This window comes from Lampris incognitus, chromosome 1 (assembly GCF_029633865.1).
Source record: "Lampris incognitus isolate fLamInc1 chromosome 1, fLamInc1.hap2, whole genome shotgun sequence".
NCBI lineage: Eukaryota > Metazoa > Chordata > Actinopteri > Lampriformes > Lampridae > Lampris > Lampris incognitus.
Genome location: NC_079211.1, coordinates 121,871,637 through 121,898,445, shown reverse-complemented (window position 1 = coordinate 121,898,445; position 26,809 = coordinate 121,871,637). Strand labels below are relative to the sequence as shown.

Genomic DNA, 26,809 nt, shown 5'->3' with positions numbered 1-26,809 from the left:
ACTCTCTGTCTCGTTCAAAGCGGTTCTGCTAGGCACAACGTTGGGATAGACTAAATAAAAAATAGATGACTGCTCTATTTTTTCTGTTGTTGAGAATGGTAAATGGATTAGAGCTGTCCATAGCTCAAAATTGCAATACAAATCAGCGGGCTCAAGCAAAACCTGGAAAACTGTCAGAGGAGTCTTTAATTTTAGTTGTATAGCCACACTGTCAAAGCATGGAGCAATACTGATAAAAAGGAGCTTGAATGTATCAAAGTTTCGTGACTTGAATTTCAGGTTTTTGTTGATTTTACTATCTTGATGTCCTTGGGGACAACATCGCTCCACTGTTTCATTTTATGAAATCATTTTGAAATGCACCTTAAACTATTTGAGGCTCTGCCCTCTACAAATATTATTGGTTGTTTTCAAGGTCAATAAATGTATGGCTCACATTGTTGACTGGCTAAATTTTCAGAGGATGGACACTATTCCATTCTTTAGAAAACGCAACAGAAATTCTGTTAATATGTGTGAATCAGGCTCCTTTCTTGTTTCAGATTTGTGCATTCCTGGTGCTTACATCTTAGAGTATATATTTCATCTGTTTTATCATCAAAGACAGTACTGAATCATTTTGAGCCCCTTATAGTTTTATGGTATCTATTGGTGTTTTACCAGGCCACTTTGAAACCCAACCAACCTGATGTCTAAATGTAATTTAATGGCTTGTGTGTCAGTAGAAAGTTTATGATGTCCCATGGCTAAATATTCATGTGACCTTTGTGTGATGTTTTTATTATTATTATTTTTTAAATTTAATCGCCTTGGGGAAATTCATCCTCTGCATTTAAGCCATCCTAGCTGTGTAGCTAGGAGCAGCGGGCAGCCGCAGTGCAGCACCGGGGCCCAACTCCAGTTCTTCTTTCCATTGCCTGGTCAGGGGCACAGACAGGAATAAAAACACTAACATGCATGTCTTTTTGATGGTGGGAGGAAACTGGAGCACTTGGAGGAAACCCATGCAGACATGGGGAGAACATGCAAGCTCAACACAGACAGGACCTGGGGTGGCCTGGGGTTCGAACCCAGGACCTTCTAGCTGTGAGGCAACAGAGCTAACCACTGGGCCACATGCCACCCATATTATATGATGAGTTCTTTCACCTCCACCAAGAAGATATTCTGAGGCAGATGGTGCCACAAAGACATTAACTGTTACAGTTTGGACTTTCTGATGAAAGAAAAGTTTAAAGCGATACTGACATCAAAATCTGAAAATTCCTATTGATAGGCTATGTTCCGAGTTGGAATCTGACCACGGAGAAATTCAGTGGCCAAAACAGCGCGTCTGCGGCCACTAGAGAGAGATCTGTGGTTGACTGTAGATGGTGTCCAATGTGAAATTGTGGTGATGTGTATGTAGACACCAGTCAATTTGCATATAGGGTGTGTCCATAGTGAGATGCTATAAAACCATGGAGAAGTCGTTCTTTCACCCCCTCCTGCTAGCTACTTGGCTCGAGTTTGTGCTGTTTTGCTGAGACTTTATTATCGATCTTGCTATGACATATTGCTATCTATCTATCTATCTATCTATCTATCTATCTATCTATCTATCTATCTATCTATCTATCTATCTATCTATCTATCTATCTATCTATCTATCTATCTATCTATCTATCTATCTATCTATCTATCTATCATGTTTCTATCTAACAGTTATTTGTATCACCGAACATATTATTTGCCAAGTTGTATTGCACTGGCGTGCCGTAGGCCTACCACCATTTTTTTCTACAGCCAGTGATGAGCGGTACCGAGCCCCACCCACGTGAACACCCAGGAAGACAGTAGCCAATAGCTTTGAATTCATAAAACCACAGCTATTTTTGGTTATGATTCAAACTCCTAATGTTAAAAAATATGTTCAGAAAGGGCATGTCAGTCTCTCTTTAACTTTCGAATGCCATTGTAACTCTAAATATGGGTTTGTTTTGCTTCAAAGTTTATAAAGAAACAAGTGTACATGATGTCCCAGCTTTCTGTTTTTGTGCCATGAACATGATAGACTTGAGAGTGTCAAAGGATGGATGAAAAAGAGCCAATAAAATTAAAATAAATGGAGCCATTAGTGAGATGGTAAGACTACCCTTGGCAGTGCTAAACTCCAGATTGTGGTTTCAATGGGGGGAAAAAAAATAATAATAGTAATGAGGTTTGAGCTTTAGCCATGACCCTACAAGCTCCTTACCATGAGCCATAAATACAGAGAGCTATGTTAAATATAGGTTTGACTGCTTTAATACCAAGGTATTTTCAAGCGTTTCGTATGACTAACGAAATAAAATACTACAGCGGTTCTTTGTCATTACTCAATGTCTGCCCCAAGAATAATCGGAAGAGATGACTGTAACACTCATCCAGGCCTTTCTTAAAAGCTTGTAGCAGAAAAGTGATTTCAGCCTGGTTTTACTTACTGAGATCCTTGTTTACTTGAAGTGATTTAGCCAGCCATGTGTTTCATGCTGCATCAACATAATTGAAAGCCAGGTGTGATCCACAGCTGAATCCTCTAAGGGACGCACTGTAATGCAGCTGACTGTGAGGAGAAAATCATAGCCAGCGTTACGTGATATTTGAGTTGCAGACCTCAAAGAGCCATGCCACATTGCGTATAGTTCACCACATGCTAAACATAAATACTTAATTATCTGTTCAAAATCGTATTGGACAATTAGAGTTAAGAATTTCGCACTATATTCATAGTTATGTGTGCATACTGATGTAGATTCATAATATCAAAGAGACTAAACAGATGGAGCTTGAGTGCCTGTTGGAGTCTTCAGAGTATTTTACCTTTCTGCTAGTATTTGGGTTCAATACATGTAACATTTTGCTCTTATGTTATTGATTACAAAATTAATGTAATCCATACTATGTAATGAGCAGCAGTTCATTTTGATGTGTGTAATATGTATATATGTGTGTGTGTGTGCTACATTGTACAGCTGTATGTAGCATTGATCATTGGCATTCACATTTTCATATATGAGGCATTTTATCGGCAAACCAGGAAGTAAGTTTTCACATTCATGGATTGTCCGCCAGTGACATCATCAGCAGACACTTTCAACGTTGTTTCACAGGCACACAGTAGACTGCTCTGTATTATTGCTGCTAATGGAGCATTATCCCTACAGCATGCAGAGATAATGTTGAAAATCATGATTGTTTCCCTTTAAGAGTTGAGTCACTGCCTTCTTGTGTCAGTCCAAAGGTTGTAACTGCTGTTGGGCTACACTAGCCTTTGACCTTTTTAAAACTACCGGCTTCAGTTCTTTGACAACCTTTCTAATGGAGTCACAAAAACAGCAGTGAAAGTGGATCAGTTTGTTCTCATTTGTTCTGTTGAATTGAACTCTTCTCCAGTTTCCCCTGGTTACTGACCCTGCCAGTAAGAGCCACCTGCAAACCCTTACATGGAGGGAGAGAACGATGGAGAGATGGAGGGGGTTGGAGGAAGAGTGAGAGAGACAGGAAGCTCGCGACTGGTAGAGAAAGATGGACACACCAAGAGATGAGCGAGAGAGAGAGCAAGAGAGAGCGAGAGAGAGAAAGAGAAGCAGAGGATAATGGGAGGGAGGCAGATAAATAAGATAATGAAGAGGGAAGGCCGAAAAAGAAAGTGAAAATGGGAATAAGGGTGGATAGGAGGGTGACAGAGAGGCACAGGTGCGGGCAGTTCGTTCCCCCAGTGCACTGTGTTGACTCAGAAGAACAGAGCAGACTCAGCGTCATACCTCAAAGCTTCCCATTGTATTGGTGTTGAAACAGAGGCAATGGCACACAAACAATTCTCTGACACCATAATGGAGGGCAATATTGTCTTCTTTTCTTTTTCTTTTTTTGGACAGGGATGGCAAGCCAGACAAAGTCAATATCGCTAATGGTGTGGGCTGTAATTAGAAAGTGAGTTTAGTGGAGTTGAGAAATGAGGGCATTATCTGCACATTGTTGAAAGTGTTGACAAAGAACGTTAAGAGATTATCTATCTGCCATTTGCCCCCTTCTGAGTCATGAATAATTTACAAAAAATACACTGCATATTTAAAGGTAAAAACATAGCTTTCAAAGTAGATTGTTGAAGAGCGGAGAAAGTAAATTTTTCCCAAGGGGGCCAAATAAGAAGGCAAAAAAAAAAAGAAAAAGAAAAAAGAATTTTAATGCAAAAAGAAAAGTATTTATTCCATCTGTGGCAGCAGAGATTAAAATTTGAGCATAGGTTGTGGAGCTCAGGATATTGCTACACAGCATATAATTTCTTTTTGCCTTAGAAGTATCTTCTTGCACACATTTTTCTGAAATATAATCAGCAAGAAGAGAAGTGAGAATGAGTTGTATGGATACAATGGACTCCAAAAACTGCAGTCCTCAGTCCTTAATGACAAGAAACCAGATTGGAGTTATTTACCCATTCTGTAGTTGCTATAAGTAGACCTATATCAAAAAACTTCAGTTGGTACATCCGGGTAGTGTAGCGGTCTATTACAGTGCCTACCAACATGGAGATTGCCGGTTCAAATCTCCGTGTTACCTCCGGCTTGGTCAGGCATCCCTACAGACACAATTGGCCATGTCTGCGGGTGGGAAGCCGGATGTGGGAAAGTGTCCTGGTCGCTGCAATAGCGCCTCCTCTGGTCGGTTGGAGTGCCTGTTCGGGGGGGGGGGCATGGGGAACTGGGGGGAATAGTGTGATCCTCCCACACGCTACATCCCCCTGGTGAAACTCCTTACTGTAAGGTGAAAAGAAGCGGCTGGCGACCCCACATGTATTGGAGGAGGCATGTGGTAGCCTGCAGCCCTCCCTGGATTGGCAGAGGGGTGTGGAGCAGCAACCAGGATGGCTCAAAAAACAGGGTAATTGGCCAAGTACAATTGGGGGGGGAAAGGGGGAAAAAAACCTCAACTGGCAGTATAGACTAAGAAAACAATAAGAAATCATATCAACAGCAGTATCTGTTAAATGAATCCCATTATAGGTTGTTCATATTGTGCAGCACTAGTTGAGAGGCAGATCATGGTTGTCCATGAAAACTCCCCTGTGGTCACAACTGGCCATTCTTTGTGGACAAACACTTCAATATTCAACACGTATTCCTAAAAAAAAATTATTAAAAACAATATGTACTCCTTATTGGAAAAATATTTTTTCTTTCAGCTCCTCCAGTGACGTCAGAGCCAGGGTCAGAGACTGAACAGTATCTTGGAGCTGGATTTGGTTTAATGTTTTGCTCAAAGCAAAACAAATAAGTTTGACAAATTTGCACAAATAGGCTTTTACCTGGGCTCATTGATTGAAGAATGGTCTCCTTGATTGAAGAATGGTCTCCTTAGTCATAATGCTACCCTGTCATACAAAAAGAAAAACAATTAAAATCATCTTCATTCCAGTACTACTAGACAAACTTGTAAGGGGATCTCTTGGCTAGGTATAACTGAATAAGTATATTTTCAAAGATTTAGTAAACTGCCTCCTACTATGCTGTGCTCTGCTCTGTCAAGTGAATGGTTTTAGGAACTAACAGGATTGAAAGTGGATGGAGAATACCAAGATCAGTGTTGTACAGATGAGATGAAGAGCCATGAAACTTTCCTCACTGCACGTCTGCCCAGATTTATAAAGGTTATGGACCTTAGTAGTTGGGGCTTAAGCTACTGATCAAACATTTGTTTTGACGTTACACTAATGTATGCAAATTGTAGTGATACACCAATACACTGGACTTGCACAGACATGCACACACAAACCCCGATGACGCTGTTAATTTGAAGTTAATGGCATGTGTAATCTGTTGCTTTGAAGCTGATGGTATGATGGTAATGACTGGACTTGGAGTGAAATGAGCTAAGACCACAGCAGGCTGTCCAGCATCAGGGAGAAACAAGATGTTGGTTTGTGCCTTTTCTCTCCGTTTTTCCCTCTCTCTAGCTCTTTACTGTTGGGTATTTCTCCCTCTCTCTCTCTCGCTCCCTCTCTCCCTCTCACTCGCCCTCTGTCTCGCTCTGTCTCTCTGTCTCTCTCTCGTCTTACCCGTATCTTCCTCCCTTTTTTGTCTCTTAACAGGGAGGTAGGGAGGTCTGCACACTTGTTATTAAATTTACGTCATCTGTAAAATCTTTCTTTCTGTCACACTCTCTCCAAAGGGCTACATACTTGAGTTATTAAATCAGTGTAAATTATAAAACCAATATTGCTTTTCCACTCTCTCTCTCTCTCTCTCTCTCTCTCTCTCTCTCTCTCTCTCTCTCTCTCTCTCTCTCTCTCTCTCTCTCTCTCTATCACTCCTCTCTTTCCACTCTTCTCACTCTTTCCTACTCTGCCGTCTTTTATTGAATCCCCTGGGACTTGTTCTCTCCAGCTCTTTATCGTCTCTCCTTCTCTCATCTCATCTCATCTTATCTTGTCTTGTTCCCTCGCCCTCCAACTCTCCAGAGAGGTTAGCAGATAGTTTTAGTGCATGAGACCAGATAATCACTCTGCAGCCATAATTTCAAGCCATTCTCTTCTTTCTTTCACTCTCCTCCTTGCCTGTCTTTCTTTGGGGATGTATTGTATTGATGTGGAACAGTGACAACCCCCACCCATCCACCTTGCCTTCCAATCCAAACGATATTCACTCAAACCGCAGACTTTTGAAGTGGTCTAGGAAGCCACCATGTGTGGTTTCAAAGAAAAAAAATATATATATAAATCTCTCTCACCTTTTTTCGGGTGGTGTGGGTTTTCCTCAAGCTCAGGTCCTCTACCAGAGGCCTGGGAGTTTGAGGTTTCTGTGCAGTATCTTAGCTGTACCTAGGACTGTACTCTTCTGGACAGAGACCTCAGATGTTGTTCCTGGAATCTGCTGGAGAAACTCTCCCAGTTTAGGGGTCATAGCCCCTAGTGCTCCTATTACCACTGGGACTACTGCGGAGTTCACCTTCCACAGCCGATCTAGTTCTTCTCTCAGCCCTTGGTATTTCTCTAGCTTCTCATGCTATTTCTTCTTGATGTTGCCGTCGCTCGGGATTTGCTACATCAATCATCACTGCTGTCTTCTGTTCCTTGTTGACCACCACAATGTCTGGTTGGTTAGCCAGCATCTGCTTGTCAGTCCCACAGGATCTTGGCTCTGTCATTCTAAACCTCCTTTGGTGGTGTCTCTCATTTGGACTTGGGACTTCCAGTCTGTATTCAGTACAGCTATTCCTGTACACTATCCCAGCCACTTGGTTATGCCTTTCAGTGTAAGCTTCCCCAGCTAGTATTTTACACCCAACTACTAAGTACTGGACTGACTCAGGGGTGTCTTTTCACAGCCTGCATCTTGGGTCTTGTCTGGTGTGGTAGACTCCTGCCTCAACTGATCTGGTCCTGAGTGCCTGTTTTGTGCTGCTGTGATCAGAGCTTCTGTGCTGTCCTTCAGTCCAGCCTTTTCTAGCCATTTTCTAGCCCCCCCCCCATATATATATATATATATATATATATATATATATATATATATATATTCCTACAACTATATTGATATTCTGCTCATTAGTTGAGCACTCTTATCAGCACCATTGACGCTTTCCGAAAAAAAACCCCGCTATGTATATATATATATATATATATATATATATATATATATATATATATATATATTCCTACAACTATATTGATATTCTGCTCCTCATTAGTTGAGCACTCTTTTCAACACCATTGACGCTTTCCGAAAAAAAAACCCCCGCTATGTATATATATATATATATATATAAATATATATATATATATATACACTACCGTTCAAACGTTTGGGATCACATTGAAATGTCCATATTTTTGAAGGAAAAGCACTGTACTTTTCAATGAAGATAACTTTAAACTAGTCTTAACTTTAAAGAAATACACTCTATACATTGCTAATGTGGTAAATGACTATTCTAGCTGCAAATGTCTGGTTTTTGGTGCAATATCTACATAGGTGTATAGAGGCCCATTTCAAGCAACTATCACTCCAGTGTTCTAATGGTACAATGTGTTTGCTCATTGGCTCAGAAGGCTAATTGATGATTAGAAAACCCTTGTGCAATCATGTTTACACATCTGAAAACAGTTTAGCTCGTTACAGAAGCTACAAAACTGACCTTCCTTTGAGCAGATTGAGTTTCTGGAGCATCACATTTGTGGGGTCAATTAAACGCTCAAAATGGCCAGAAAAAGAGAACTTTCATCTGAAACTCGACAGTCTATTCTTGTTCTTAGAAATGAAGGCTATTCCATGCGAGAAATTGCTAAGAAATTGAAGATTTCCTACACCGGTGTGTACTACTCCCTTCAGAGGACAGCACAAACAGGCTCTAACCAGAGTAGAAAAAGAAGTGGGAGGCCGCGTTGCACAACTGAGCAAGAAGATAAGTACATTAGAGTCTCTAGTTTGAGAAACAGACGCCTCACAGGTCCCCAACTGGCATCTTCATTAAATAGTACCCGCAAAACACCAGTGTCAACATCTACAGTGAAGAGGCGGCTGCGGGATTCTGGGCTTCAGGGCAGAGTGGCAAAGAAAAAGCCATATCTGAGACTGACCAATAAAAGAAAAAGATTAAGATGGGCAAAAGAACACAGACATTGGACAGAGGAAGACTGGAAAAAAGTGTTGTGGACGGATGAATCCAAGTTTGAGGTGTTTGGATCACAAAGAAGAACGTTTGTGAGACGCAGAACAAATGAAAAGATGCTGGAAGAATGCCTGACGCCATCTGTTAAGCATGGTGGAGGTAATGTGATGGTCTGGGGTTGCTTTGGTGCTGGTAAGGTGGGAGATTTGTACAGGGTAAAAGGGATTCTGAATAAGGAAGGCTATCACTCCATTCTGCAACGCCATGCCATACCCAGTGGACAGCGCTTGATTGGAGCCAATTTCATCCTACAACAGGACAATGACCCTAAACACACCTCCAAATTGTGCAAGAACTATTTAGAGCAGAAGCAGGCAGCTGGTATTCTATCGGTAATGGAGTGGCCAGCGCAGTCACCAGATCTGAACCCCATTGAGCTGTTGTGGGAGCAGCTTGACCGTATGGTACGCAAGAAGTGCCCATCCAACCAATCCAACTTGTGGGAGCTGCTTCTGGAAGCGTGGGGTGCAATTTCTCCAGATTACCTCAACAAATTAACAGCTAGAATGCCAAAGGTCTGCAATGCTGTAATTGCTGCAAATGGAGGATCTTTGACGAAAGCAAAGTTTGATGTAAAAAAAATCTTATTTCAAATACAAATCATTATTTCTAACCTTGTCAATGTCTTGACTCTATTTTCTATTCATTTCACAACATATGGTGGTGAATAAGTGTGACTTTTCATGGAAAACACAAAATTGTTTGGGTGATCCCAAACTTTTGAACGGTAGTGTATATATATATATATATGTATATGGGCGGCACGGTGGCGCAGTGGTTAGCATGGTCACCTCACAGTAAGAAAGTCCTGGGTTCGAGCCCCAGCGTAGTCCAACCTCGGGGGTCGTCCCGGTTCGTCCTGTGTGGAGTTTACATGTTCTCCCCGTATCTGCGTGGATTTCCTCCGGGAGCTCCGGTTTCCTCCCACAGTCCAAAGACATGTAGGTCAGGTGAATCGGCCATACTAAATTGTCCCTAGGTATGAACGTGTGTGGGTGTGTGTGTGTATGTTGGCTCTGTGTGATAGTCTGGCGGCCTGTCCAGGGTGTCTCCCCGCCTGCTGCCCAATGACTGCTGGGATAGGCTCCAGCATCCCCGTGACCCTGAGAGCAGGATAAGCGGTTTGGAAAATGGATGGATGGATATCTATATAATCCAGTGAGTCAAGTAAATTCTTTATGAGACAATCACGTTGTGCATGTGATGTGCATGATGAGGCAGTAAATGGTATGTCCTTTCCTTGAGTAGCTTTATTGACAGCTGATGATTGCTTATGGTTCACATCCTGGCTGTGGCGATTCCTGGCTGCCCCCCCCCCAATTTGCTACATTGACGTCAGAAGTGTGATGGTGAGACCTTGAGGCCATCGGAAGCGCGTGCACCCAGAGGCGTGAGGGAGCTGATATGCTGAAGCACATCCCCGAAGGAGGGGGGTAGTGTAACAATCACAGATGAATAGACTCGCTAGCCCTTGGCTAACTGGTTGGACCTTTGAGTTGACTGGTCAATGTAGTCGCCCATGGTGCGGGAGACCCGGGGTCACGTCCCGGCTACAGCGATTCCCGGGCTGCCCCCCGAATTTGTTACTATAGATACTATATATATTTAAATAGTGGGGCTTAAAAGTTTGTGAACTCTTTAGAAATTTCTATATTTCTGCATCAGATTTTCATACAAGTCCTAAAAGTAGATAAAGAGAATCCAATTAAACAAATGAGTCAAAAGTTTTATACTTGGTCAATTATTTATTGAGGAAAATGATCCAATATTACATATCTATGAGTGGCAAAAGTATGTGACCCTTTGCTTTCAGTATCTGGTGTGACCTCCCTTGTGCAGCAATAACTGCAACTAAACATTTCTGATAAGTGTTGATCAGTCCTGCACATCAGATTGGAGGAATTTTAACCCATTCCTCCATACAGAATAGCTTCAACTCTGGGATGTTGGTGGGTTTCCTCACATGAACTGCTCGCTTGAGGTCCTTCCACAACATTTCGATTGGATTAAGGTCAGGACTTTGACTTGGCCATTCCAAAACATTAACTTTATTCTTCTTTAACCATTCTTTGGTAGAATGACTTGTGTGCTTAGGGTCGTTGTCTTGCTGCATGACCCACGTTGTCTTCAGATTCAGTTCACGGACAGATTTCTTGACATTTCCCTTAAGAATTCGCTGGTATAATTCAGAATTCATTGTTGCATCAATGATGGCAAGCCGTCCTGGCCCAAATGCAGCAAAACAGGCCCAAACCATGATACTACCACCACCATGTTTCACAGATGGGATAAGGTTGTTATGCTGGAATGCAGTGTTTTCCTTTCTCCAAACATAACACTTCTTATTTAAACCAAAAAGTTCTATTTTGGTCTCATCCGTCCACAAAACATTTTTCCAGTAGCCTTCTGGCTTGTCCACGTGATCTTCAGCAAACTGCAGATGGGCAGCAATGTTCTTTTTGGAGAGCAGTGGCTTTCTCCTGCAACCCTGCCATGCATACCATTTTTGTTCAGTGTTCTCCTGATGGTGAACTCATGAACATTAACATTAGCCAATGTTAGAGAGGCCTTTAGATGCTTAGAAGTAACCCTGGGTTCCTTTGTAACCTGGCTGACAATTGCACACCTTGCTCTTGGAGTGATCTTTGATGGTCGACCACTCCTGGGGAGGGTAAAAATGGTCTTGAATTTCCTCCATTTGTACACAATCTGTCTGACTGTGGATTGGTGGAGTCCAAACTCTTTAGAGATGGTTTTGTAACCTTTTCTAGCCTGATGAGCATCAACAACACTTTTTCTGAGGTCCTCAGAAATCTCCTTTGTTCTTACCATGATACACTTCCACAAACATGTGTTGTGAAAATCAGACTTTGATAGATTCCTGTTCTTTAAATAAAACAGGGCGCCCACTCACACCTGATTGTCATCCCATTGGTTGAAAACACCTGACTCTAATTTCACCTTCAAATTAACTGCTAATCCTAGAGGTTCACATACTTTTGCCACTCACAGATGTGTAATATTGGATCATTTTCCTCAATAAATCACCAAGTATAATATTTTTGTCTCATTTGTTTAATTGGGTTCTCTTTATCTACTTTTAGGACTTGTATGAAAATCTGATGATGTTTTAGGTCATATTTATGCAGAAATATAGAACATTCTAAAGGGTTCACAAACTTTCAAGCACCACTGTATATTAAGATAGATGTAGGAAAACAACTTTAATGCATTTTTCCTACATCTATCCTAATATTCCACTCCTTATTTGTTGAGCACTTTTATCTACACCGTTGATGTTTTCCCTGAAAATAATTGCTCTCTCTCTCTCTCTCTCTCTCTCTCTCTCTCTCTCTCTCTCTCTCTCTCTCTCTCTCTCTCTCTCTCTCTCTCTCTCTCTCTCTCTCTCTCTCTCTCTCTCTCTCTCTCTCTCTCTCTCTCTATATATATATATTTCCTTACTTTTTGTGCTAAGTTTATATATATATATATATATATATATATATATATATATATATATATATATATATATATATATATGAACTTAGCACAAAAAGTAAGGAAATGTGTGTTTGGTAGATTATTTCTTTGTTGTAACAATGCTTCTTGGCAATAAATCTTATATCAGGCAGCTGATTGTCAGCACCTGGGGTACCAGAAGCTCAAAACAAGAGTCAATAGCAACAACAAAATAAGCTGTTTGGCATTGGCAGAGAAGATTTGGCAAATTTTTCATGGGCGCAACCCATATACTCAGCTCTTCTGCTCATCCCACAAATGCATGTTCCTTACAAATGTGGCACCATTTAAAAGGGAAATAAACAGGCTTTCCAACGGTATAAGATTTATTGCCAAGAAGCATTGTTACAAAGAAGAAATAATCTACCAAACACACATTTCCTTACGTTTTGTGCTAAGTATATATATATATATAAATGTGTGTGTGTGTGTGTGTGTGTGTGTGTAAGTAACCCGGTGGTAAAGGAATATTAGTGTAGAATGTAAAGAAATTCATTTAAGTCCTTATAAACTTGGAAACCACGATTCAAGTCCCTATTTTTGTTATATTGATATTTATGCTACTGTCGCTTTAAGAATGGGATGTGTGTCGCTGATGCTATCACGCTTTCAGGAAGTGAACAATGTTCGTCGTGGCCACGTTTTTTTGGATCATGCAAAGCAGAGAAGGCGAACAATTGCAGACCAGATGATGGCGAGGGTTTTGTGTCCGCCATAAGCGTTTTCAACCTTTGAGAAGCTGCCACTGCTGTATTTATTGTATTTGTATTTGCATTTATACAAGTATTTTTTTGTATTTCGAGCTGCATTGAATTGAAACAGCTGTTCCCTCCCAAAAACGCTCTCACACCCACAGAGCTAAAGTGGGATGTTGTGAACCCCTTACCTTTTTATCGATCCATATTTTTACCATTGGAATAAAGACCCTAAAATTATATTTGAATGTCCCGTGTGTAATTACCCTGGTTTCACACACACACACACACACACACACACACACACACACACACACACACACACACACACACACACACACACACACATATATATATATATAAAATCCAGTGAGTCAAGTCAATTCTTTATGAGACAGTGCAAGCCTGTTTCATGCCATAAGCAATCATCAGCTGTCAATCGTGCCATAATCAGTGACAGCTGATGTTTGCTTATGGCATGTAACAGGCTTGTACTGTCTCATAAAGAATTGACTTGACTCACTGGATTATTTTGCTCCTTATTTGTTGAGCACTTTCTCTACCGTTGAGTGTTTCTTTTAACAATGTTATATATATATATATATATATATATATATATATATATATATATATGTGTGTGTGTGTGTGTGTGTGTGTGTGTGTGTGTGTGTGTTAAAAGGAGTATTTCATCATCTCAAATATCATCTACTCCCAGAGAGTTTAGAACTACGCATTTCATGTTTTAATTTATCTATGTATCTGACTTACAGTTCAGTTTGAAGAAACTTGAATTCATGTATTTCATAGTAGCTGTGAGGTATATATTGGTACATGCACCATTGGTATAATCATTATGCCTGCATGGAAACCAGTGCCCTGATCACGGGGAGTAATCAGTAAAAGGTAGTATTCAGATAAAAGGGTTGACATGGTTTGAAATGACCCAATTTCTGAAACATCTGGGGTTGCATGGATTGTTTGAAGAATTTGTCTGTTAGCTTGCTCAATCAATACTTTCTGTCCTTGCTGCCTGATGGTGACATTAACAGTCCTAAAGCAAGCATGTCTGATTATTTTGTCACTCTGCCTTTGTAAAGTTTTAAAAAAATGTCACAGTTTATTGCAGAACACCATAACACAGGCGTTTCTAAATGCCAGCGTTCCTAAATGTGGCAGACAGAAAACCCCTGCGACTGAGTATTTACATTGTAATCAGCTGCATTCACCATAAGTCTTGTGACCATTTGAAGAGTAAAACGGTAAACAATTTATCAACTTTTATTTCAAATGAGTAAAAAAGAAATGACAGAGGTGCCATAATAAGATGTCGATGTTTTTAAAAAAACAAAAAAAACATGGCATTATTTGTAAATTGTATAAGGTTAATGGGGAGACTCTCCAAATCGTCTTTAACATTTTTGCAAACTCATGACTTACTATCTTATAATGAAAACGATCAAGGGAAGTGCCCGCCTCTCTCCAGTCATATCCTCTCTATTATTATTTTATGAAACTGGAAAATGAATTCCTTCACCTCTTTATTTGGGATTCAGACACTGCCATGATACATGGTGAATGCAATTTGGTTACTATGCCATTTAGTCAGCTTGCAATGGTGCATGGATCTAACTCGTTAAGAGCTGCATTTTGCTTCAAGTCTCCCCAAAACATGTAATTTTGCTGCATTTCTTTTGTTCAGACAACGTCCCACTCACTGTGATGGTGATCTGTTGCCATTGCAGATACAAAAAGTGGAGTATAAACAGGCTACACCGTTGAAATGCGTTAATAAATCGAATGTCTGGGCAAAAATCTTAAGTGCTGTAATCGGGTTATGCTCGCCCTGATTTTGACTTTAAAAACATGGTCATTAGGGGCGTCTGGGTGGCGTGGCGGTCTATTCTATTGCCCACCAACACGGGGATTGGCGGTTCGAATCCCCGTGTTACCTCCGGCTTGGTCGGGCGTTCCTGCAGACAATTGGCCGTGTCTGCGGGTGGGAAGCCAGATGTGGGTATGTGTCCTGGTCACTGCAATAGCGCCTCCTCTGGTCGGTTGGGGCACTTATTCGGGGGGTGGGGGCACTGAGGGGAATAGTGTGATCCTCTCACATGCTATGTCCCCCCTGGCAAAACTCATCACTGTTGGGTGAAAAGAAGTGGCTGGCGACTCCACATGTATTGGAGGGGGCGTCTGGTAGTTTGCAGCCCTCCCCAGTTCGGCAGAGGGGGTGGAGCAGTGACTGGGATGGCTCGGAAGAGTGGGGAAATTGGCCAAGTACAATTGGGGAGAAAAAAAAAGGGGGGGGGAAACAAAACAAAAACACGGTCATTATTACTCTGTGTGTGCGTGCATGTGCGTGCGTGTGTGTGTTTGGTTTTTCATGCATTGAAGCCCCCTCTCCTCCAGCTGATTGCCATAACAGGTTAAGTCCACTTGTGGTCTTTTCGACAGGTTAGGCTAAACAATAGATTTCAGAGTTTTGGAAAGTGGCGATCAGGGCCAGACAAGTGGGTCCAGCTGCCTCGTTTTTATCCAACTATGTTGATTTTGAAATCGGAAAATTCCATCCGAGTGTGGGGCGCCCTCAGATGAGATTCCTGCCAAGGAATACTGTGTGCCTTGAACAAAGTCCATAATATTGGAGAGATTGATGTTACCTGAGAGACATTTATGTCCTCACCGTGTGTTTGTATGTGTCAGACGGAGAGGGGTTAGACAGACAGCTATCCATAGTACAGTATTTCAAATATTAAATTGAAATTCAAGGCTTTGCCAGAAAGCTAAAAGAATACCCAGACATATCAAAGATCTGATGATGTTTTTATAGGTTGTCATTGTGTGTTATGTTGGGTTTTTTTTTTCAATGACTGATATTCATTATTATTCTATGCTGTTCAAGTGCTCTAGGCCCTTTTAAGCTGGGGGAACTTTAAGAAAAAAGAGCTGTAATTGTGACATAATCATCTGATTTGCTGGGATTCCCCGGAAATAAAAGCTGATTGTACCCTCATATTTAATGCTTCATTTCATAACTACAGTCTCATTCTTTCTTTTGAGGTATATCATCTACTACATCTAAAATTTGTCACTTGACCTTTCAGCTTGCCTAAAGCTACAATAGTACATGTAATAGTACATATTCAGATTTAGACTGATTCATTATTGTCCATAGAGATGGAAGTTTTGTTTGTACAGTCAACATAAACATACACAACATTTCACACATCCAACAACCATACATTAAAGTAATAGCTCAAATTAATACAGTCTATTAAAAATAGACATTGTGGACCGGCTTCCAAATAGGTGCACTGAGTGGGGAATTTGTGTGTGTGTGTGCGTGTGCGCGTGCGTGCGCGCATACATGGAACAAATGGATGGAATTGTAAGAATTTAATAATGGAAGCATCCAAATATTTGAGCCAATTTTAGATTTCCATTTTCTATAACAGGTGGGAAACATTAAAAAGTAACAAATCATCACATACTTACTGTTAATGGTCGTTTGTATGTAGGAACAGTATGCACTACATGTCAGCATGGCCTCCATCCATCCACACCCAGACATAATTCACCATCAATATATGTCTGGGTGTGGATGGATGGAGGGTGTGCACTGCACTGCACATCACACAGTTAAACTTGAGAATCTCTTTTTTTTTTTTGGTATCAGGGTTTTTTTGGACACACTTAACATTTTTGAAGAAAAGCCAAGCCCCCAGCCCCATATTGTGTATTTTTGAGATACCTCAATCACATCCCTCAACTATTTTCACTGTTTGAGGTTCCGTCTTTCTGTTTTGGTGGCGTGAATCCATGTTCACGTTGAAAGGAGCCAGTTGAGATGGTTTAGGCATCTGATTAGGATGTCTCCTGGGCGCCTTCCTTTGGAGGTTTACCAGGCATGGCCAACTGGGAGGAGACCCCGGGGTAGACCCAGAACTCGCTGGAGGGACTACATGTCCAATCTGGCCTGGGAATGCCTTGGGATCCCCCAGGAGGAGCTGGAGGGCGTTGCTGGGGAGAGGGATGTCTGGAGTGCCTTACTTAGCTTGCTGCCATCGCGACCCGACCCCGGAGGAGTGGCTGGAGATGAATGAATGAATGAATGAATCCATGTTAGTGATGCATAACCACTCTGCAGTGATGGCCTCCTCTGTGGTCTGTTTCAGGTGGAGTGAATATGCCTTCTCCTATTAGCAGCAGTTTTCCTAGTTTCTGGTGTCTCTCATCCCCCTGTTTTTTTCAGGTGGAGTGGATAGAGCAGCAGGTGGTGAAGAGGAGGATCAAGAGGGATTACAAACCGGTTCCGCCCCTTTCTCTGTCAAGACCCGCCCACAGCAGCCTGGCCCAAAACAACATCTTCTATAATGATGCCAAGTGGAGCAGTATGTGGTACATCGTGAGTATGCTATATGCTAGTCATAAATGAGCCTGTTGATAAAGCTCTCTGTTTGTCTTGACTCTTTCCCCCGATTCTTCCCCCTTGTATTACAAACATATGTTGAATAAAAACATATTTGATCCATCTTGTGTGTTAAAATTCACAAAGTGGGGCCAGTCCTCAGACCTGGGACTTCTCCAGTCCAGTGGTGCTGCCTATTAGAGTAGTGGTTTTCAAACCACTCCTTGAAGATCCACTGTACTACTGAATTTCTAATCTACCAGCACCAGAAACTAAAATACGTTTAATTCTGTGTCAGGTATTCCAGATATCTAATAATGGGGGTTTTCAGACTTGGCGCAACAGGTGAATATAATTATCTACCTGGCTGAGAACCAGTTTAAGAACCACCACATTTAGATGATTCAGCTTTTGCCCTCAGCCATTGTGTTTTTGCTATAATAACACAATTAGAGGATAACTTTTCCTGGCAAAATGTAGCCCAATACAGTTGTGATTTTACGCTATTGTAGTACCATGATATCTTGTGCATCATTCTGTTTATCTAGGTTGTGGGTCAGAAGTTTTGGAAGTCATAACCTGTCGCTGATTAGTGCAGGGTCAGTGGAGTTTGTGTGTGTGTGTGTGTGTGTGTGTGTGTGTGTGTGTGTGTGTGCGCGCGCGCGCGCGCGCATTTTGTAAGGCACCAAAATATTAAGAAATTCTATGATGACATTTTTATTTTCCCATAATTTGTCAGTGCAAGGTCACAGGTGTTTAATGTTTACCAATACACATGATGTCACAGCCCTTGTGCAATACATGTTCTGGGAAAACTCGGACACTATAAACAGGGTCATCCTGTCATCTTTGGTGACCAGAATTTCCACCAAGAGGTAGTGTTGTAGACGTCATTTGAACGACTAGAAGAAAAGCTGTTGATACATAGTAGTATTAGGAAAATGGTATTCAGCATTAGATCTGCGAGTTATTAAAAAAATGCAGTTTATTAAATTTTCATTTGTAAAACAGAACACATTTGCTTTGTGTCCTCAAAAAAAAAAACAGTAACTACTACTGAACGTTTGCTCAGCTTTTAGCGTTAAGTTTTTGATTGTTAGTCATTTCAACTTCCGGGTTATCGTTTGCTCGCATTTCATGTCACGTCTCAAACTTTGGTTACTGGTTAAATAAGTGAGTTGCAAACTTGTGAAATAAATTCAGCCAGTCATCAGACGAGAAACTGGCTAAATTTACTGCCCAGATTATGTAATTGTTCTCAGTAAAACATGCTGATTTGCCTACAAAACGTATCGAATTGTGTTCAAGTTCTACTTGTGAAAGCAGCTTTGTGATCTGTGCTGTTTTTGTGAATTGAGGCGGTTCTTGAAGACATTAATGCTTGTGTTCAGTCCTTCAGCTGATCATCTGACTAGAGCCGTTCAGCTGGTACTTGTTGTGTTTGTACACTTCTTTTCATAAATATGTCAGGAATCGGGAACGTTTGTTGCTTCATTCCATGCACCTGCGCACATGAAATGAAACCAAATATCGTTTCCCCCAGCCCACAGCAGTACAGCACAAAGACAAAAACACATATCCAAACTACAAGAACACATAAAGTCAACATAAAAAAAAAATGTTTTTTTGACTGTCCAAAAGAACAAATGCCAGCCAGGATGACTGTCGGAACAGCCGGTCTGCATGGGCTAGCAGTTAGCCTAGCCTGCCCCGCTTCCACATCCTGTCAGACCCCCTTAGTGTTTCCTCCTCGGGTGCATAATGGTCTCACCTTTACTTTGTCGCTTGGTTTCATTACAAATCACCTGAGCAACACAAAGATTATTCAAAAACACTGTTTACGACTACTATAGATAAAAGAATGAACCAAATTTGGCTCAGCTTTGTGTGGGAAAACCTCAACTCTTAACGCACAGCCCGAAATTGAGCTCTCGTTTGTCCAATGTACAGCTAGAAGTTTTCCTTAACATCATCCCTTGCAGACCTTTTTAACAGTACTAGTACTAGGAAAAGGCGTTTATAGCTTCTCTGATGTGTCAGCCAATTGTCAAAGATTACTAATGTTGTGTATATGCGCAGACTCTTGCACACACACAGTGTCCAGCTCTCAAATCCACACCACAGAAATTGGTCAGATTATATTGAGTAGTTACATACACCCTGAGATCTGTGTGTGTGTGTGTGTGTGTGTGTGTGTGTATGCACTCTTTCATGTAAAGACATTTTCTGATGTGTGTGTGTGTGTGTGTGTGTGTGTGTATTAATAAATAAATATATATATACATATGTGTCTATATATATTGTATCATATCGTATGTATACATATATATGTATACATATATATGTATACATATGTATACACACACACACACACACACACACACACACACACACATATATATATATATATATATATATATATGTGTGTGTGTGTGTGTGTGTGTGTGTGTGTGTGTGTGTGTGTGTGTGTGTGAGTGTGATCAGCTCTGTTAATAATTAACTCTGTATAGATAACTCTTAATACTTTGACCTGATGTCCAAAACAGATTTTTCTACTTTCTGGATAGAACTCTCTGAACTTGATGTGTGCTAGCACGTGTTTGTGTGTGTGTGTGTGTGTGTGTGTGTGTGTGTGTGTGTATGTGTGTGTGTGTGTGTGTGTGTGTGTGTGTGTGTGTGTGTGTGTGTGTAATCCTGTCTGGATTATTGCTTAAATTTATTATTATTGATTAAATTTAAGCTGTTGTTGTCGTTAGTGTTGCTGTCGTTTTGGTGTTTGTCTGTACGTATACTTTTGAGTGTGTCTTCAGTCTCTGCTTTCCTGTCCATTGACGGCGGTTCATCTGTTCTGTTTAAACGAGTCTACATTTAGTTATCATCAGGTTCATGTTTCCACTTGTTTAGTGCTATTTTTACCGGGCAAGACATACTGCCCTAAGAAAAAAGCCATCTGCTGTCTTAATCTGTTGTTAATCACGACACTTTATTGACATTTTGCCAATGTGCACACTGAACTGCATAAACATCACGTGTATGAGGAATGAGATAATATTGCGTATGTGATTCCAAGTTTTGCTCTTCATGTTGATGTGTTAATTAGATTCTGAGACGGCTAGTTGTGAAATTTATTTACCCAGATCAAGATCTGCTTCTAAATGTTGCCATTTTAATTTTTGTCTTGATCAAGGACCAAAATGGAAACAAAATTCTTAAACTTTTTTTGGGGGGGGGGTTCCCCGTTTTTCTCCCCAGTTGTACTTGGCCAATCACCCCACTCTTCCGAGTCATCCCGGTCACTGCTCCACCCTCTCTGCCAATCTGGGGAGGGCTGCAGACTACCACATGCCTCCTCCGATACATGTGGAGTCGCCAGCAGCTTCTTTTCACCTGACAGTGAGGAGTTTCGCCAGGGGGACGTAGCACGTGGGAGGATCACGCTATTCCCCCCAGTTCCCGCCCCCCAAACAGGCGCCCCGACCGGCCAGAGGAGGCGCTAGTGCAGCGACCAGGACACATACCCACATCCGGCATCCCACCTGCAGACACGGCCAGTTGTGTCTGTAGGCACGCCCGACCAAGCTGGAGGCAACACGGGGATTCGAACCGGTGATCCCCGTGTTGGTAGGCTATGGAATTGACCGCTATGCTACCTAGACACCGAAGTTTTTTTTTTTACTTTTGTGTTATCCTTGGAAATGTAAGACTCCTGTCTTATGTTTTTGTCCAAAAAATAAAAAATTGTACTATTACCATTACCAGTGTCCTGGACAGATTCACACTGTGTAGTTGGGTGGAGGCAATTATGCAAACACACACTTTGAAAGTGCATCAGGACATGAAAATATAAGACCTTCTGGCATGCTAGAAATTTAAAAGAAAACTTTTTGCACGGTGAGAACCCATCACCTTTTCACGAATAAGACCCAGATAGATTCTCTCTATCGCTCTCTCTCCCCTCAATTTCCCTCTTACTCGCTCTTCTGTCACCTCTTTCCATCCTCCTCCCTGTCTAACACCACCTCTATTTGAACCGTTTTAATCATTTGCTGGCTCTTCTTCCCTCTTTGTCAACTTAATCTCTCCCTTTCTTTACCCCCCCATCTCATCTCTCACTTCAACTTGCATATCTTTGGTTCTCTCCTGCCTCTCTTTTTCCTTCCATACCCTTACACCCCACTCTACCAACCCACCAACTAACTCGTACTTTTGCTCACCCTCTCTAGCACTGCAATGATGATGTCCATAACTGCCAGTCAGACATGAACATCATGGGGGCATGGAAGAGGGGCTACACTGGCAAAGATGTGGTGGTGACCATATTAGACGATGGCATTGAGAGGAACCACCCAGACCTCGTTCAGAACTACGTGAGTGTGTATGTATGTATGTGTGTGGGGTCTAGGAGTGCATGTGTGTATATGGGAGGGGGGTATACCTGAGTGGTGTGTGTATGTGTGTGTGTGTGTGTGTGTGTGTGTGTGTGTGTGTGTGTGTGTGTGTGTGTGTGTGTGTGTGTGTGTGTGTGTGTCTATGAATTTAGTGATTAATATTTGATATTAAACAGGATTACAGTAATGATTTAAAAAGTTTTCACTGTAATTAACACAACTGTGGGATGGATCCTTTTGAAAAGGCATGTTGATGTTACATTTACTCAACCCTCTGTAATCTCATCTGTCTCAAAAAAAAACAAAACCTAATGAGATGACCTGGAGATAATGAACCCATATTGTGTACCAGTAATAATAATGACAAACGATAATGATGAAAACTGTTTTCAATTACAGGGCGTTAGTGAGAATAAATTGTGCTATTCCCTTGTTAGTGAATGAATTTTTATTTGGCAAACTAATCCAACAGTGAAATCAAATTCACGTTACTCTTGCAATAGGAATAGTTAAGTGTATTGGGTTACTGATTGTAATACTGAGATAATTAGTGATGTGTTGATGAGATTTTAAACCTCATCTTTTTCCAACTTGGATTTATGAATGTTTGCATGCACATATGTTTGCGTGTTGGCATACATGTTTAAGTGGTGATGGTGTGTATGTGCTTGTGTATGCACATGCTGAGGTATGTGTTGTCAGATGGGAGCCAAGTAATTTGAAGCATTTTCTTGGCCTAAAGTGCCAGGTAAGGCGCTCATCAGTCTAACTACCAGATAAAATGATTCACACCTTGTTTGATAGTCCACACACCACAACTATTAGCTACTCTTAATGCCTGGCTTTGTTTATGCCCAGGGCATGCAGTGCAGTAGATTGGGTTAGCACTGATTGCATTCGATTTGCAAAACTGTTAAAGTGATGATGGAAACTTGATTATGTTAGAGAAGCTACTTTAACTTGCATGGGGATGGCTGTATCTGAACATGTTGGTGTCTTCATAACTGAGCAGAGCTGTGCAGATGCGATTCATTTTCTTTCAGGATGGAAACTTCAGGCTATTCAAAAAAAAATTGTTTGGAGGCACCCTTTAAAAAACAAAACAACTTGTTATATCCTCATTGTTTTGTTGATCTGGTCACAAGCACAGGCTTAATTTTGATGATGACTGTTTTGATTTTGGTCCTCTGCATGGTCTCTCTAGGACCCTCAGGCCAGCTTTGATGTCAATGGCAATGATATGGACCCCATGCCTCGTTATGATGCAAGTAACGAGAACAAGTAAGTAATTGAATTTGTGTGTCTTTATGAAGGTGTGTGTGTGTGTGTGTGTGTGTGTGTGTGTGTGTGTGTGTGTGTGTGTGTGTGTGTGTGTGTGTGTCCGGGGTGGGGTATGGGGGTTATGTATTAAAGGGAAATTTCACTGCTAATCTGTATGTCTAGTGAGTGTTGGACGTCTATCTAGTCTTAAAACTATGACCACATCAGTGCAATTCATTTTGACAGAGAAATCGATGTTCTCTGCTGAGGGAGCCTGTTCTACTTTACCTACATGTACCAGTATGCATTGCGTGAGAGTTTCTCCCCCAGTGTTCTCTCTGGGCTAGCATCCGCAACAGAATCCAACAAAAACTGTCCACACTGAAACTCATTGCAGCACAGTGACTCTAATTCTGCTGGCATTGCTGGGCAATTTGAACAAAAAACAACACCAGTTCAGGCTCTTGGCAGCTCTAGGTCTTTGTTGTCCCTGCTCGCTGTGGCTGGCCGTGGTACCTCTGCCTGTCTGTGTCAGATTTCTTCTGTGCTGTATTCTGGCTCATACAAGTAAGGTTGAATGTTGGACTTGATCAAACACTATAAAACACAAAATCATCTGTAATATGTTCTGTTTTAACACTCAGAGATGTCATTTTTGTGTTCTGATATCCTTCAGGTATGATAGCTGTGTAATGGTGCTACAGTAAACAGGGAAGTTGCCACCTCTATTCCCTGGGGGTGAAGAGTAGAAAAATGAACATCTCAGCCAGTTTGCCATGTAGTTCTTCCATCATCCTCTGACTTCAATGGTTGACGGTATTAGGCCTGTTTGCTATGGCGGGCTATGGAAACACAGAAACAATGCCAAGTATGTTATAGAGATGCCACCCCTATGATTAAAACATGGAAATAAGGCTGAAACTTGGTGAAATGTCCCTTTAAACTCAGGAGAAAGAACAGCAATTTAGTGGTTTGGGTTCGCTATAGAAGTTCGTGGACTGCCCTCAGAAGTCCAGTAATACAAACGTGTGTGTGTTTGTGTGTCTGTGTGTGCCCCTGATTTATATCTACAAGAACTTGTGGGTTTTTATGTTTGCCTGCACATGATTTTGTTGTGGGTGTGATGACTTACATTAATGTGTTTGATTGTGAAGTTTGTGGGTGAGTTGTGGTTTTACTGTTTGAGAGTGTGTATTAATGTCTGTCTGTGCACGTGTGTGAGATAGAGAGAGAAACAGAGAGACAGAGAAACAGAGAGACAGAGAAACGGAGAGAAAGAGTTCTCCTCCCATGTCTAAGGACTTGTGCCAGTTTGGCCTTAGTGAGTGTTTTTTTGGTGTATGTGTGTGTGTGTGTGTGTGTGTGTGTGTGTGTGTGTGTGTGTGTGTGTGTGTGTGTGTGTGTGCGCGCTTGTGTTTGGCCACTGTGGCCCAACGCCTTGGCAGTGGCTTAGTCCCTGCTGGTAATGTATTGTCTTAAAGAGACATGAGGCCTGCTATACAGCTTAATGACTGGGTCTCACTCTGAGGCAGAGTTGACTGCCATGTCATTTGCCGTAGTTTGATTTTCTCAGCTTTTCACACTCATCTTCATTTGGCAAACTCATGATTGTTTACAAATGGTTTTTTTTTAACCGCAAATCACTTTAAATTACTGAACAGAAATAGGTATAGTTTATGAATGGTCAAACACAGTGCTTCATGCCCTTCTCCCACAATGTATTGATAGCCACTGAAAGCAAAGTGCACTGGAGTTTGTTGGAGGAAGGTGAGCAAGATAGACAATGAGTTGCACATTATGTAATTCACATTGAAATTCCCAAACAGAAGTGTACGTTTCTCTTTTTTTTTTTGGCTTCATTGGCCAAAAATTATTGACACTTAACCCAGTTTTCTCCTGCTGAAAGAAATGACAGCCTTCTCTTTGTAGAAACGTGGAGAAAATCAAGTCAACTTACTTTGTTTTTGTTTTTTGTTTTTTTTCTCCCCAATTGTACTTGGCCAATTACCCCACTCTTCCGAGCCGTCCCGGTTGCTGCTTCACCCCCTCTGCTGATCCCGGGAGGCCTGCAGACTACCACATGCCTCCTCTGATACATGTGGAGTCACCAGCCGCTTCTTTTCACCTGACAGTGAGGAGTTTCACCAGGGGGACGTAGCACCTGGGAGGATCATGCTATTCCCCCCAGTTCCCCCTCCCCGCTAAATAGGCGCCCCGACTGACCAGAGGAGGGGCTAGTGCAGCGACCAGGACACATACCCACATCCGGCTTCCCACCTGCAGACAGCCAATTGTGTCTGTAGGGATGCCCGACCAAGCTCGAGGTAACACAGGGATTCGAACAGGTGATCCCCGTGTTGGTAGGCAATGGAATGGACCGCTACGCTACCCGGATGCCCTTACTTTGAGTTTTGAAGTTAAACATGCCTGTTGATATTTTTAGATAGATGTAATTTATTAATCCCCATGGGGAAATTCATCCACCGTGTTAAACCCATCCCAACACGCACACTGGGTGCTGTGGGCAGCTGCAGTGCCTGGGGACCAACTCCAGTTCTTCCGGCCATGCCTCAGTCAGGAGTACAGACAGGAGTACTAACCCTAACATGCATGTCTTTTTATATCAGATTTCACTATTTGTGTATGAGTTTATGTGTCCATATGTCTTTGGATTCCCTAGCTGCTAGTTTGAGCAACATCCTCTGAGTTTAAAGTAATATCTTCGATTGTTGCTGGTCTTTTCTCTCGGCTTTTTCTGTCCCTGTCTTAAAAACTCTTTCACTGATATATTGAGCAAATGGATGGATTAATGAAATATGTACTGTCCGTGTTTCTGTATTCACCAGGGTGTGTGTGCTTGCGTGTCTCCAGGGAAGCACAGGCTGTTCCTTCCTCTGAGGTTGTGCGCCAGGGAGTTTTTACATTTCCAGATTTTGGCACATGATGGGAACAGGTGAAAGCTAGGAGCTTGGCCATCTTCAATGTCTAATATGTGGGCTGTGTCTGTTTTTGTTTGTTGATTAGATTCGCACACTGTGGCCCGTCTCCTTTTGTAGCAGTCCTAGTCGGGACACCCCTCAAACACAAACCGACACTGTTACGGCCCTAGTGCCATGTTTCTGTGTAATTTTCCCTCCCCAGGTAATGCCCCACCTCCCGTGGAGCTGCTGGTTGAGCCCAGGTGTTTCCAGATCCAGTCAGCCATCCGACCGCCTATTTAAATGTCCTCCTGTCCTTTTTTCGAGAGATGTCGTCTTGTTCTTTTTGTCTGGCTGGACATTATGCTTGTTTGTTGTACAGCTTTGTTTTATGATCTATACACGGTATAGCATTTTGTTTTTGTTTTTTACGCACAGGATCAAGGTGCTAGGTAAGCTGCCCACCGGTATACTCTTCATCACATAGCCTATCACTGTTATATACGCCAGGTTAGGAGTGAGTGCCACCCTCTGTATTTATTAGTCTAGAATCATATTGCACTGCTTTAGGAGGTCACTTTTTATAATTTCTTTACTTGGGCACCACTCTTAGTTCCCTTGTTCGCTGTGACGTTCACATTATTTATAATAAATATTTTTGCATTTTAGTCAGCATCTTGATTTTTGTGTTGCAACACGCATTCTCGCTGCATAATGTTAGGCCCTGTACGTCCCCTCGACTAAAGGGTCGTAACATTAATGAGGGCTCGTCCCGGTATCTTGTGGATTTATATTGAGTTGGGAGCAGCGAGTTGTGTGCTTGTGTTGTTGCGTTTGCCGTAGTGGTGTGCAGTGTTGCTGCTTGCTGGTTGGTTTTGTTGGTTTTGTCATTTCCATTGCCGCTGTTATAGAAATGGCTACATTTGCTTTGTAGAG

At 41.7% G+C, this 26,809-nt stretch overlaps 1 protein-coding gene across 1 annotated transcript in view; it reads left to right on the top strand.

The window, feature by feature from the left end:
- The window catches only part of pcsk5b (proprotein convertase subtilisin/kexin type 5b), a 102,959-nt gene that overhangs the window by 13,144 nt on the left and 63,006 nt on the right, over nt 1-26,809 (top strand). Inside the window, 3 exon segments of the mRNA XM_056296818.1 lie at nt 17,152-17,304; nt 21,531-21,674; nt 22,900-22,976. Coding sequence (XP_056152793.1) covers nt 17,152-17,304; nt 21,531-21,674; nt 22,900-22,976 — 374 coding nt within the window.